This window comes from Syngnathus floridae, chromosome 16 (assembly GCF_059516105.1).
Source record: "Syngnathus floridae isolate MCC-2025c chromosome 16, RoL_Sflo_1.0, whole genome shotgun sequence".
Lineage (NCBI taxonomy): Eukaryota > Metazoa > Chordata > Actinopteri > Syngnathiformes > Syngnathidae > Syngnathus > Syngnathus floridae.
This window is the reverse complement of record NC_142428.1, coordinates 2,504,081-2,518,271: the sequence shown is the minus strand read 5'-3', so window position 1 is coordinate 2,518,271 and position 14,191 is coordinate 2,504,081. Positions and strand designations below refer to the sequence as shown.

At 46.0% G+C, this 14,191-nt stretch overlaps 3 protein-coding genes across 7 annotated transcripts; 1 reads left to right on the top strand and 2 right to left on the bottom strand.

Annotated features, from left to right (window-relative positions):
• Window positions 1-3,473: 3,473 nt before the first annotated feature.
• On the bottom strand, window positions 3,474-10,190 carry keap1a (kelch-like ECH-associated protein 1a). Of its 5 annotated transcripts, XM_088399774.1 has the most exons (13): window positions 8,702-8,985; window positions 7,175-7,412; window positions 6,533-7,010; window positions 6,275-6,474; window positions 6,060-6,216; window positions 5,573-5,665; window positions 5,344-5,490; window positions 5,165-5,271; window positions 4,938-5,067; window positions 4,670-4,866; window positions 4,412-4,617; window positions 4,121-4,297; window positions 3,474-4,041 (listed from the first exon to the last, which is right to left on the bottom strand). In XM_088399774.1, exons 3-13 carry the CDS (start codon window positions 6,743-6,745, stop codon window positions 3,860-3,862), a joined length of 1,809 nt encoding a protein of 602 aa, XP_088255900.1. In that variant the 5' UTR covers window positions 6,746-7,010; window positions 7,175-7,412; window positions 8,702-8,985; the 3' UTR covers window positions 3,474-3,859. The 5 variants fall into 5 exon arrangements, with proteins under 5 accessions (XP_088255900.1, XP_088255896.1, XP_088255898.1 ...); XM_088399770.1 differs by having other exon boundaries at window positions 4,121-4,617; window positions 8,702-8,989; XM_088399772.1 differs by having other exon boundaries at window positions 4,121-4,617; window positions 7,201-7,412; window positions 8,702-8,989.
• cdkn3 (cyclin dependent kinase inhibitor 3) lies at window positions 9,308-10,813 on the top strand. Its single transcript, XM_088399779.1, has 8 exons — window positions 9,308-9,402; window positions 9,510-9,678; window positions 9,767-9,822; window positions 9,887-9,931; window positions 10,037-10,259; window positions 10,326-10,357; window positions 10,427-10,530; window positions 10,612-10,813. The coding sequence occupies exons 2-8, from the start codon at window positions 9,599-9,601 to the stop codon at window positions 10,699-10,701; spliced, it is 630 nt and encodes a 209-aa protein (XP_088255905.1). The 5' UTR covers window positions 9,308-9,402; window positions 9,510-9,598; the 3' UTR covers window positions 10,702-10,813.
• On the bottom strand, window positions 10,809-13,969 carry cnih1 (cornichon family member 1). The gene is made up of 5 exons (XM_088399782.1): window positions 13,733-13,969; window positions 13,076-13,144; window positions 11,876-11,988; window positions 11,656-11,799; window positions 10,809-11,572 (listed from the first exon to the last, which is right to left on the bottom strand). Exons 1-5 carry the CDS (start codon window positions 13,811-13,813, stop codon window positions 11,545-11,547), a joined length of 435 nt encoding a protein of 144 aa, XP_088255908.1. The 5' UTR covers window positions 13,814-13,969; the 3' UTR covers window positions 10,809-11,544.
• Between the last annotated feature and the right edge of the window lie 222 nt (window positions 13,970-14,191).

Genomic DNA, 14,191 nt, shown 5'->3' with positions numbered 1-14,191 from the left:
CAGGGGGCGCTTTGCCATTCAAAAACACACCAAGAATAGACTTTGGTTAACACAAAATAACTCGCTAAGATGTTGACTGACTTAACATCATTGACCCAACCATGGTAACCTGTCTCACTGCTTCTGTCTCTCTTAACTCCTTCCTCTCTTCTTCTCTTCTCTCCCTCCCATCTCTATTTGCGTTCTGTCCATCTCCTTCCCTTCTCGCTGCAGTTCTTTCCCGAGCCTGTCTCGCTGGCTCGGTGTCCCTTTCCTTCCCGTCTCTCAACTTCCCGCATTTCACCGTCCTGTCTCTCTTCTCTCCCTCGTGTCACTCCTGTCTGTCTTGCCTTCCTGTCCTCCTCTCCTTGCTGTCTCTCTGCACTCTTTCTTTCTGGCCCTGACTTCTCTCCTCCGCCCCTCCTGCTCTCCAACAACGTCCCCCACCTCTCTCACGCACCTCTCTCTCGCTCGCTCGCTCTCTCCATTCTGCCTGGCTGTCTGCTCTTTACTCCATCCAGTACGTGCCACAGATTCAGATGATTCAATTACACACGTACACCCGCAGACAAAGACGCATACACCTGCACAATGCGCAACAAACAATACGTGGGACATTCGCCGAGTTTGGAAGGAGCTTTGGATTTCCGTTAGAATGAACCCGAATGACCGAAGCGAATGAAAATGCGCCGCAAAAACAGTGGAGGAAGCGAGAGAGTGAATTTGTTGCGGAGTTTGACTCAATCCGTTCGTGAACGACCAAAGTCACTTTGTGAGGGTGGCAAAGTTGAACTTGGTGAGAAAAATGAAGTTTCAGTGAGTGAGTGAGTGAGTGAGTGAGTGAGTGAGTGAGTGAGTGAGTGAGTGAGTGAGTGAGTGAGTGAGTGAGTGAGTGAGTGAGTGAGTGAGTGAGCACACAAAAACATACATGCATGCAAACACGTGCGGGATGAAAACACTCAAATGCACCAAAACATACATACTCGTTCATATGAAAACACACTTACAGAAATACGACCGCTTACACAAACACACACAATTAATACACAAAACAAATTCTCTCTCACACACATATACACACTAATCTAAACACAAGAACATGACAACATAACTTTGGTCTGTGATGTTTCCCCTCGCTGCACAAACACAGACACACACACACACACATTGGTGATTGACCCATAGGAGTTGTTCTGAACTTGCTGACTGAGGCGCACCCTGTGTGTGTGTGTGCATGTGTGTAGTTGGGGGTTAGCATGTTTTGGTGTGCTGACTCCACACATGATCTCCATTAAGCGGCTGCATGGGGGGAGTACACGTACACTCCCAAACACACATGCAGGTACAAACACGGACACACACATACAAATACAAAGACACACACATTTCAATGCATGGTAATTGAAACTCAAAAGAATGCATATGCACACACCCACACAAAACATAACACATCAATTTAACAAATGCATGAAAAGACGAAAGTAAAAACACACAAATACAAAAAGACAACACACATGAACGCCAAACAGTCACACAAATACAATCCTGAATGAAAACAAATACACAACATGAAAACACACATTTTACAATCACCATCCAACTGCAGGGTTCATATAGACAAACATGCATTCACACTCACATTTATAGACAATTTTAAGTCTTATGAACCTAAGAGGTATTTTTCAGGCAAGTCGGAGTACCCAAAATTTGAACCCAGAACTTATTTGCAAGGCGGACGTGCGAATTGTGCATTCCGACACAGCCAATTTTATTTTTTAACCCACACAAATTATTTTATGTTCCTCTTTAAAAGCCATTAATTGACAATAGTAAATATAAATTCAAATATACCACGATGCCGTTATCTAATTGTAAACGTTCTAATTCCTTATTCTGGCGGAGGGAGGGCGAACCCCTGACTTCAACAGCTGCTTCATGACCCAAAAAACTGTCAGTCTTTCCCTGGAATAAATTGTGGAATGTACCATTCACAAGTACACACCAGGGGGAGCCTGGGGGACGCGCTAGCCTTGTTGCCTTCTTTTACGCACACCTACGCAATGCCAATTCGCCCCTTCGAATACAAATTGGAAGTCGAATAAGAAACGTTTTCCAACTGAGTGGGAGTAACCGTGGGGGGGAGTGTGGTTGTACATTATTCGACGGGCGGCCACCCCTTGGCTTTTCCAGTGGACCCATAGTAGAATCAATTCGGCGAAAGGGGAGCTTGAAACAGTCCAGCTCGCGCTTTTGCTGGAAGAGCAGAGGCTCGCACAAGCGCAGAGTGCTGCCGGCCGGCCGGCCGCAGTGCAGAACGCACGCAGCCGGCCGGTCGGTCGGTCGGTCGGTCTGACCGGCGGCCTTGTCCCGGTCTTGCAGTCACAACGAACCGCTTTGCAATTCGCAAGGCAACATGCCCACGTAGTGGGAAACACTCAGCAAACCGCAGTGCATTTGAAAGTTCACAACCTTTTTTGAGCATTTTTCATTTTCCAAAAATGAGAAAACAAAACATGTTTCATATGTCGACATTGTGAGGTATTAAGAGTTGAATTTGAGGGTGAAATAGATTCAATAGATTTTTGCAACAAGGCTGTATCAAACTGGAATCTAAAATGTAGTTGAAGCCAGGGGCCGTTCTAGGGTCAAAGGTTTAGGGGTGCTAAGCGCCCGACCAGGAAGAGAAACATTATCGATTTTAACACAATAACCATATCACTTTTTGCTCACGGGCATCCAATCAGTTAGGTTGTCAGTAGCACCTTGATTTTAATATTGATACATGGTTTTAAATACTTTTTTTGTACCATTGTAAGGGGTGTGTTGAGATATGAGGGACCCAACGAGTGGATTTTTTGAGATAAGAGCTATCATTTGGAATTTTTCCTTTGATTTGCGAGCACAAATTTGAGATTACAATCACTGTATGGCAGAGCTAAAGTCATTCCAACTCACTTCATAACGAGCAACAGTTTGCCATTTTTCAATTAATCAAAAAAGAAGCTTCAAGCTATTTAACGCCACTCACAATTGAAGTTCACTTCCAAAATAAATGTACTAGAGATACGAGCTATCATTAGGAATTTTTCCTTCAATTTATGAGCACAGATTTGCGATTAGAATCACTGTACCCGGAAGTATGCGTGACAAAAAGTAGTGGGGGCCGATGGGTGGGCTTTAACTTTATCTGTGCATGCGAGTGTGTGACATTGGCGCATGATGACCTCATCAACATCGCAGCCTTGCAAAGCTAATCTGTTTCATTGTGAAGGATGCCAACCGCCACGGAGGCACGCCGTGAAGGTGACATTGCATGAACGCACACACAAGCCCACCACCCTCACTCTCCACATATATATATATACACACACACACACACACAGACCCACACACACACGTATACACGTACATGCACGCAGACGTACATCCATATAAAATAAGCTTTTCTTGGGTCTCTTGCACCACCTAGTGGTAGAATTTGGTAAATAATAAAATTTCTTAGTATTATTTATTTTATTTATTTTCACATAATAAAAATCGAGTCAGGTGACTAGGAAGTAAACATGGAAGTATCTTGGCAGAAACTCACCGTGAGGAATGAAAACAGAATTAAATCATACAATTATAAATCACAAGTGCAGCCTCATGATATGAGTGCGCTTCGGTCCATGCAGCTGATGGGGATCTTACACTTTTTTTTTTTTTTTAGGCTAGAATCAATAAATTTCAGTGGGCGAGGATAATTTAAGAAAAGTAAAGTTGTGTCTCAAAACACCACTGTAGTTGTTGTTGTTGTAGCACCTTGGTAGTTGTGAATTTGTTGAAAAAAAAAATAAAGTCCACCTGCAGGAATCCATATTAGCGTCCACTTGCAAAAACGTCAGTGTTCGTCGCCGTCATCATCGTCCTCCTCCGGGGGCAGGCTGGCGGGACAGGGCTCCATGGTGACGGCCACGCCCATGCCGCTCCGCCCCAGCGTCATGTCGCTCACGTAAGTCCACTCGTTCTTCTCCGGGCAGTAGCACTCCACGCTGGACACAAAGTCGTGCTGGTTGAAGCCTCCTGGACGACGACGACAAAAGGCACAGTCGGAAACAAGCACACGGTACCGGCTCGCCGTAAGATTGGAGCGTGAACTGACCGAGCACAAAGATGCGGCCCTGGTGCACGACCACGCCGTGCGTGCTCCGGCAGCACTGCATGGACGCCCGGGGCTCCCACGTGTTCCGGGAAATGTTGTAGCGCTCCACCGTGGCCAGCTGGTCGCGACCGTCGTAGCCGCCAATGGCGTACAGGTGAGCGTTGACGCACACCAGGCCTGCCCAAAAAAATCGCCGCTGTTTCATTTTGTTTGACATGATCCAAACATCAACACTGAACAATTCTACGGACGACAACTGGTGTGACTTGAGCTGCGGCGAAGCTAGCTCACCAAGTCCGCTGCGCGCGATGCTCATGGGCGCTAGCTGCTGCCAGCTGTTGCTGTCCGGCTGGTATTTCTCAACCGCGTTGGATCGGCTCTGCCCGACCAGGCCGCCCACCACGTAGAGCGCTCCTCCGTAGGCCGCCACCCCGGCCCCCAGGCGGGCCACCGGCATTGGGGACACGTAGGACCAACGATTGGTCTCCGGGTCCCACCTGTAAAAGTTGGATTATTTTCCGTTTGATTCAAACCCGTGTTGTCACTCACCGCTCCACGGTGTTGTGCAGCGTGCCGCCCTGCGAGCCCCCCACGGCGTAGATGCAGCCATCCACCACGCCCACCCCCACCCGGTTGCGTGGCGTGTTGAGCGCCGCGCGTTGGCTCCACTGGTTGGTCATGGGGTTGTAGCAGCACAACGCGCTGGACTCGGTCATGCTTTCCAGCGACAGATTCCTGCCGCCCACCTGAAGGCCCAAAAGACACTGTGATCTCAGCGCCATGACGCCCCACTGGGTCCGAGCGAGCGGCGCCGTACCGTGTAGAGCAAGCCGAAGAGGGTGCACGCCCCCAAGCCGCTGCTGGGAGCCGCCATGTCAGCCAGTTTGAGCCAAACTTTCCGGACGGGGTCGAACGCCTCCATGGTGGCCAGGGAATGCTGCCGGTATCTCAAAAAAGACGACAAGAAGACAGTTTGGAAAACCTAAAATACTAAAAAGTGGGCAGCATTTTTTGGAGATGCAAAAATACAACATAGATAAATACCCGCCGGCCACATAGATGAGTTGTGTTCCACGTATGGGTGCCGGAGGAACCATCCTCAATGTCATTTCTTGGAAGATTTTCGACAGGAAGTCCTTGCAAGCGTTGGCCTGCAGTACAAAAGAAAAAAAAAGTGCGCAAAAAGGAAATATGACTCGGAGCAAAGGCTAAAGTTGAAGTACCTTGCTGAGAATGGGGCAGGACAGAAGTTGGTTTTTGAGGAACTTTGGCGGAAGGGCGTAGATGTGGACAGCGTTGAGGAGCGCGTGGAGATACTGGGCTCGATTCTCCATGTCCCACCGCACCCAGTCCGTACACGCTTTGTACACCTACCATGGAAATTCATTCAAGAATCTTTGTGTATCCCAAATTTGGAGGACCTCAGGGTGGCCTTCATGAGTCAACACGTACCTCGGACTCACAGAGCACCTTGATGCTGTCCTGACTTATGAGTTCCAGCAGCTGGCAGTGAGACAGATTGAAGAATTCATCTTCTTTCGTCACCTGGAGCCCAAAAAGGAAGATTTGTCTTGAATAACAATTGAGAAATAAACAAAGGGCTCGGTGAAGAATTGATTTCATCAATTCATTCCAAGATGACTTGCGACTCAAGATGACATTGCGAGATCCCAACGATTAATCGGACAGTCGATTTAATCGGCAGCTTCTGTTGTAATCTAGTGCCCGCTTATACGTTGGAAGCTTTCGCCTTTGAGGTGAGCGCTTTCGAGCTTTAAATATTTTTCTGACGTCATCCAGCCTCACCTGTACAATTATGAAAAGTATGAGAAAGGCGGAGTGGGTGTGACCGGCTATAAATACCGATGAGAGAATAAATCCCGGAATCAATTAAAAGCCGCGAGACAAGGTATCGGGATGTCGTGTCATTTTGCGTCACCTCACTGAAGTGCGTGTTGATGTACTCGCGGCCGCGCTGGTACAGCTCGGCGCATCCCAGCTCCTCGGCGAAGCGAGTGATGCCGATGACGTTGGACGATTCCAGATGCTTGATGAGAAAGTCGCAGCACGCCTTCGCCACGTCCTCCATCTGGAACCTGACACGAGGAATGAAAGGTTGAAACCGGCGGCGAGGTCGCGACCGCCTCCACTTACCTCATGGCGCCCAAGAGTACGTGCAGTACGCACTTCTCGCCCACGATGATATGCGACGTGTATGCAAAGTCGATGAGCCTCCCCAGCACTTGGGGGCAGACATCGCGCAGGGTGACCTCGGAGGCTTGGCACTCTTTGAAGCTGCTGGTGAACATGGCCCGGAAGTACGGGCTGCAGGAGGCCAGCACCAGCTTGTGCACCTGATGCGGAAAAATCATAATGAAATATTGCATTTTGTCATTTTTTTTTGGTCCTGACCTTAAAGTCGATGGTCTTGTCCTTGTTGGTGACACGCAGCACGAAGTCGCACAGCATCTCCTGCCTCCTGAACTCGTCCATGATCTTCAGCGACTTGGAGGCGTGACTCTCCACCGTGTAGTCCAGATAGCCCGAGCCGTGCATAGAGGGCACGGCGATGGCGGAGAAGTCCGAGCCGCGCGTCGGCGGCTTCTTCCTCATCGAGCAATGCATGGCGGGATTGCAGTTGACGGAATTTATCCCATATGTCTTTGTGTCTTGAATTCACTGATGTCCAAAAGTTGCCACCCATCAACGCCGGAGTTGAAATCCATTGATACCATGTGCGACTCCATTTTACCGCTCCAACATGGCTGACAGTAGGAAATCCTGACCCAGCGGTCAATCTACAGGTCGTCCACCATCGGATCCAATCAGACGCATCGGTAGTTGATTAGACGCTTTCCCGATTTGGAATCTTCTTTTTGCCGTGGAGATCCTGCAATCAATGAGATAGTTTATGCAACATGATCCTGTTATAACTACTTATGTGACTGTCAAAATAAAAATAAATTTTAAATAAATAAATGTGAGTCAGGTTTTTTTGGGTAGGTATGGCTGATTTTTAATTAATTTGCACTGCCTTCCCAATGTGTCACTTACTCCACCGTTTAGTCACGTGCCTTTACCATCACATAAGTAGTGGGAAAAAAATCCACGTGTTTAATTCTTCAAACTCGTGATTGGAACCGCCAGCTTCTGCAAAAAAAAGATTTGCTAGGGCATGCGTTGCACAATCAAATGTGTTCAGCCTGCAGTTCCCTCGGCCTCTTTAACACGCCATCATATGACCTCCACAGTTGGGGCGGGCACTTGGGGCTTGTTGCCCGACTTCTCCATGCTGACACAGAGGGAAAATAGTGTACAGGAATTTAGTAGTAAAACCGCAGTAGTCAAGTAAGTCATAGTAATCACTGCTTGCCCAGTCACAAAATAAATCATAGATTGAGTCAGTTACAAGTCACATAATGGTGAAAAAACGTTTGCAATAATTGATCTTGATCTGGTTTTGTAATATTTCAAAATCTGCTATTTGAACAGAGGCGAGGAGACTTTATAGCCACTGTTAATGAACGACACGTAGAAATGTGTGAATCGTTTATATAACGTTGCAATTTCAGTTTCACAATGAGATTGACCTGATTATACTCAGAAGTAGAGTTGGGCAATCAATCATCTTTGCAGTTAATATGAAGGTTGTACATGAACTGCTGCTGTTTGATAAGAGGGTTAATCATTGACAGACCTCTTTTCACAACGTGCGCACAAGTGATTTGTTTGAACTTTGTCCACAAGGTAAAAAAAAAAAAAAAAGAACTGCAATGACAAGATGAGCATAGGTCTGTTGCGATGTTACGGAACAATCTTTTCTGCCATGTCATTGTTGCACTGTAATTAAAAGGCAAGTTGGAAATAACACCAAGATTGTTTTGTATAATGATGAAATCATTACACAATGCTGAAAGTCGAGAATGCATTTATCAGAAGTGAATTTCTTCACTAACGATGATGCAGAAAACATTCAATATTAGCAGCAATTTTTTTTTAATATAAAACAGCATTTACTTTATTATCACTATTGGTGAGCTTTGCCCTGTCCACCTGTGAAACAGCTGCAGTGCACAATACTCGGGTTGCATTTTGGAAAAATATGCAATTTTTAGTATTTAATCTGTTTTACCAAAACGTCTTTGCAGTACATTCGAACAAACCCAATTCAAAACTTACTGTACATTGCCAGGTCCACACTTCTGTGATAAAGTATGCACCACTTTTTTGTTGTTGTTGTTGTTTTTTACATATATTAGAGCATCGAGGAAACTCATTTACACTGATTTTTTAGGTGGCGTAAAAATCAATTTCAGGGTGTTACCTATAGTTATGACCTTTTTATGAACTATTCACCCAGAGTGAAATGTGCATAATGTGTTTTATGAAACTTAATCAATATCGCCACACACTAAAGTACATTATTGGTGTCAGCAGCCCCCCCCCCCCCCGTGTGACGTCACAGATCAACAATCCATTTTGTAAGGCATACAAAATCGGCAACCACAGTCGTGGTGTCACTCGAGCTTATATTAACTATTTAAAGTACTTTTAAAAATGTGTCAAAAATAGTTCACTGACCTCAATCAACCTCCCTTCGAATATCTGCTCGCCACTACCGACGACGAAAAAGTCCCAAAAGTCTCCTATTGAAGAAGACGTAAATGTCTTTTCAGGGATTTCCCGAGTGTGTTTACAACCCAGATAAGGAGAAAAGATTTAAAAGTGTCCCGTGGGAGAAGAGGCGTCTTCCATTGAAGAGGAAGAAAAGGTCCGAGACAGGAGTAGTTGTCATAATAAGGCGGGGAGAGATTCCAGCGCCATGACTGTGCATATCTCACGTGGGCGCGCACGCACGCACAGCGCGGGCACACGCACGCACACAGGACATTGTCAAATAAAAAGTGAAAGTGAGCGTCTGTTTTGTAAGTTTGTGATATTACTGAAAACTGCAAAATAAAGCCCCTGCATGAAAAGTTAAATAAATTGAAGGTCAAATGAACAGTGTGCCAAACAATACTTTAAAAATTTGACTGTCAATGTTAGGTACACTTCATATATTGTTTATTCCCCGCCCGCCATTAATCCAGACGCCTGTGTCCCGCCCGTCTAGTTTAACGCGGTATTAAAATCAAGCAAACCTAGTGCGTCATAAAAAGGGCGCGGCTAAACTGGCGATACTTTTTCTGATTGGCTACTGCCTTCATGCATTTTTTTTCAAATTCCCGGAAACAGCTGACGGCGACGTTGCTGTCAAAATATTTCCAGTGCGTGCTTGGACGGTGAGGAAAATTAAGATACAATTACAATATATTATCTGAATATGATCTCAATATATGACATCATATAACCGTGGCATGTCTTTTTTCATGTTTGCTTCGATCAATAGTGTCTTTTCTGCACACGTCTCCAAAATTCTCCGACGAAGCTCCTGAGTGTGTCCTGAAAATCCTCTTGGTGATTTTTTTTAACAAAAATATGAGAAGCGATCAGTTTGACTCTTCGTCTGAAGAAGACAATGTCGGCGAGGAAGGAGCGCCTCCTTTGGACATTTCCTGGTCAGTCTTCAAACTTTATCTTCTTCACAAGTGTCTAATTCTTTGTTTTCCCATGTCTGATAGTATAAACATTTATTTTGCGTTTCAGGGTCCCTTTGTCTGAAGTGGGCTCCAATCAGTTTGTGGGCATATGTTCCCTTCCAGGTATTAAGTGTCAACTTGTTCCTTCATGATGGTGCAACAAACTGATACGCGTGTGTGTGTTCAGGTTGCAGATACAAGGATATACGTAGGAGTGTGCACAAAGACGTAGGTGAGGTCACACTGCTGTCATAGGGCATCTAAAAATAAATATTTCCTTCTTGGAGACTCGCCAATACAAACACTTACCCTCCGCTGTCGGTGTGTTTGAGTGCAGAAGAGCTTCACAACCAAGGCGTGCAGGACGTGTTTGTGCTTTGCACGCGAGGGGAGCTGTCCAAGTACCGCGTGCCCTCGCTTCTGGAGGTCTACCAGCAGAAGGGTTTGAGTGTGCACCATATGCCCTTCCCTGATGGGGAGGCGCCCCAGCTGGAGCAGTGTGGACACATCCTGGACGAGCTGCAGCGCAGCCTAGAGGCCAACCGCAGGACCCTCATCCAGTGAGGAATTACAATCGCCCAAGTAGTCCTAGAAATGGAGGTTACAAGTTTTTTTTTGTTTTGCAGCTGCTATGGAGGCCTGGGACGCTCTGCATTAAGTACAAATGTCTTTATTTCATTTTGAGCCCTTTATTTTCCGAAATTGCTGTCACTCACTTCTTTTCCAGTCGCCGCCTGCCTGCTCATCCAGCTCTCCGTAACCATGATGCCCGACGAAGCCATCGACATCTTGCGGGCGCACCGAGGACGGGGAGCCATACAGACCCTCAAAGTAGTACAGCTCTCCCGTTTCAGGAATTTTAAGTTGTGATCACACTTTTCAGGCTTTTATAATCCCCTTCTTCTTTGCCAGCAATACAACTTCCTCCACGAATTCCCGCAAAACTACGCCGCCTACCGGGAGAGCCAAGAAGTTCACACGGAGCGCTCAGTTTCTCGATGATCGGTGACGTCATTTGGTGCACTTCAATACAAAAATGTATAAAAGGAAGAATTTCTAAACTGTTTCGAATTATTAGAAATATGCTCTGATAAAGGGAAACAACAAACTAAAACAGAGTGGGATGGTTTTATTTTCATTATATAAACTTAACTGATCTTAAAAGTGACATTTAGGTGATGCGACATGATAGATTTCACCCTGTTTCTGGACACAATGAACACATGACAATAAAAACCTGTCTGACGCTGCCGCTAGCATCTAAAGCATCAAGACTGGCTCGTAGCGAGGAGTGCCGGAGACGTCCAAAAAGAAAGATGACACAAAAATAAACTCGGAAGAGGGGAAATAAGTACAATAAACCACAAAGAGTAGAGCTCATCCGCAGTTGGTCGAGGAGGTTTCAAGCTCGGGCCAACTGTTAAGTCTACCTTTCAAATTGGGCAAATGTACACTTTCAACACGACAAGTGTCCGGTTGCCATGGCGATACCACGCCCAAATTCAAAACCTAGTTGTCAAAACACAGATGGGGAAAAATATCAAACTAATTTGTAAGCACTCTCAGGTTGTGTCGACAAGCTACCATCGGCCGCCACGAAACCTAAAAAGGAGGGGGGGGGGGGAGAAGGGGATGAAAAAGAACAAAATTGTCCTTTTCGGGTTTGTCCGTAGAATGTTGGCCCCGAGAGAGTCAAGGTTGGCGTCTGGTGTTGCTGATTGTGGTCATCTCTGGCCGCTCCCTTGAATGTGTGCCGGTGGTATGTGCGTGCATGTGTGTTCACACAGCTCCGAGATCCAAGAGCGTCCCGACCCATTTCGCAGTCATCGTCCGTGCTTTCCCGTCTTACGAGCTCACCAGAACGTAGATCATGCTGGACAAGACACGAGCACAACGACATTTGCAAGACGTCTGGTGGCAACATTTTCACGGCTCTTTCAATCATTCCAGGCGTACCCGTAGAGATAGTAGAAGAAGGAGAGGAGGTAGAAGGCCAGCTTGCACCAGCCTTCCTTCTGACAGAAAGCCAGGATGTCGGCGTTCATGATGGTCGTCGGGTCGTACAGTCCCGGAGAGCTCATCACGGGTCTGCTCATGTACCTGCAAAAGAAAAAAGAAAACCTCAACGCTTGAGCACACGTGCAATTCAAATTGTCTTGACGGTACACACACGCACCTCCAGACGTGGTAGGCCAGCAGCGGCAGGTTGAGGACGAGCGTGAGCCACTCGGTGGCGCAGAAGAACATGACGCAGAAGAAGAAGTGGATGAGATACTCCGGGAGCACCAGCTGGAAAGCCCCGAGGAGACAAAAAGCACAACAACAAAAAGTCATACACCAAGCCGCCATTGGAGCACGTCATCCAAACCACAATGACACAAAAGCGTCATGCTTGGAGATAATGCCGCATCAATAATTCACAGTAAATGCTGAGAATCAAATTTGAGGTGCGTGCATGGTGCAAAAGTGGAGGGGGGGGGGGGGACTTAGAATGGGATGGTGGGCTTTCACGTGTTGAAAACCCTGCACTGTGCTGCTAAATGCAATCCAAGAACCACCTCAACCCCCCTCAAAAAAAAAGACATTTTTGCTCCCCCCACTCATGAAACACTGTCAATCAATAATGCATCTACATATAAAAAAATAAAATTATTAAGTACACTTGTTTTATATTCTACCGATACTCAAATATGTCTATTTGGTGGTGCTTGGTGTTATAGTTTGGAGAGCAGACTGACGGACCTGATCACCTGACCTCAACTTTCAGTCACTGTATCGGTGTGCAAAAACAAAAGGGGGGGTCATCGTAGAAATAGTCATAATCAGAACATCATGCAGGTTCAGAGCCTTTGCAAGTCTTTTCAGTTAACAGCTTGACTTTGCATCGCTTACATTAACGCCACTCCACACATGTTTATTTCCAGGCAAAAAGACTGCAAGACAAAAAAGTCTACTCGAGGTATTGTCCAAAGTCGAAAGGAACCCTAACGTTGAGGTTAGCTAACTGAAAAGACATTTGCAAACACTAATGCTTCGTGCACAATGAACGGGCAGTTTTCAAAACTGGTACAAACCTTCAGGGCAAGTTTGACTCGTTTAATCTTTTTGACCTTTTCGACTGTCTTTTTTGGGGGGGCGGGTTAAGGGGGGCAATGTGTAAAAACAAAGCGGATTAGGAAAGGGGAGGAAGGACAAAAAAAAAAATAGCGTTAGAGTTTGGACAGAGGGAAGAAGGCATGGCTAAGCCAGGTTATTCATTTAGCAAGACAGTGCAGAAAAATGATTGAAAAAGTTTCGGTTAATCCAATCCGAGCGTTGCGGCATGCGCTCGGAAGAAGAGAAAGGGCGGCGGGATGGAGGTGGGAAGATCACTTACGGGATTTAAAGTGTTACACTGGTCGATGGGATTTTTGTAGTCCGTCTTGAGCTCGTCGAATGCAATTATCTGCAGGAAGAAAATTGACCATAAAATGTGCAGATTTTTCAGTGGATAAAAATATGTTCTGTTCTAAAAATAGCTCAGCAGTGATGGGAAGATTTTGATTTCACAGGAATGTTGAGTAAAAAAAATCCCATTGTAATCTTTAATCTAACTAATTGGGGCTGTGGTGAATATATCATGTCTTCTCGCGAGATTACCACAACCACGCGACTCTCGTCCGGCGCTAGCGCTAAACCTGCTAGCTTATTAGCTCAGGAAAAGGCGCTAAATAACTAGTTTCACATTCGACAGCGACAACATTGATTTTGAAAAAGCTCGAAACCAACAAACTTGGCTTATTCTAAGGTTAAATCACGTAAACGTGTATGTTATCACACCAAGAATGAAGCGACATATCGCGTTGATTTGAGCCGTCAACGGCATTCTCGAAGAATCACGTCAGTGCGGACGTAACAATAATTCCACACGTTAATGTTGAGTTACGTCAGAAGCGTAATCAGTCCAAGTGGGCCGTCCAACATGGCCTGGGGTTCCTTTTTCTCCTAAACCTCAACACAACTCAAAAACAACATGTGTGCAATTTACACTTACGTGCCAGATGGCGAAGAAGATGAGCGCCGCCGTGAGCAATAACGCGAGCATGTAGCAAAAGGCCGCGAACGTGAACGCCATTGTGTCCCTCCGCTCCGATTCGTGTCGTCTAATCCTGGTCAGGGGATGATGCGGGTAGCAGGAAGCCCTCGCAACGGAACGGAGCTAACCCAGCCCCAGACTGTTCCAACGGTTCAGATTCTGGTTGTGTTTCTTCTTCTCCAGTCGCTTATGGAGCCTTGTCACGTCCCCTTCAGTTCACTTACCGCCGTCTTGTGGAGATATAAGATCACTGCAGGCATCCTGGGAACCCATTCATTTTTTGCAGGTCGATTTTATTGTTGTTTTCCTAAGATTTTTGTACATGTTTACAACAGTGAATAGGAAACTGAGTGCCAAAGTAGTTAATCATCTTAAAATACTTAATATTTACAATATTTAGTAGAAAGAAGTGACTCC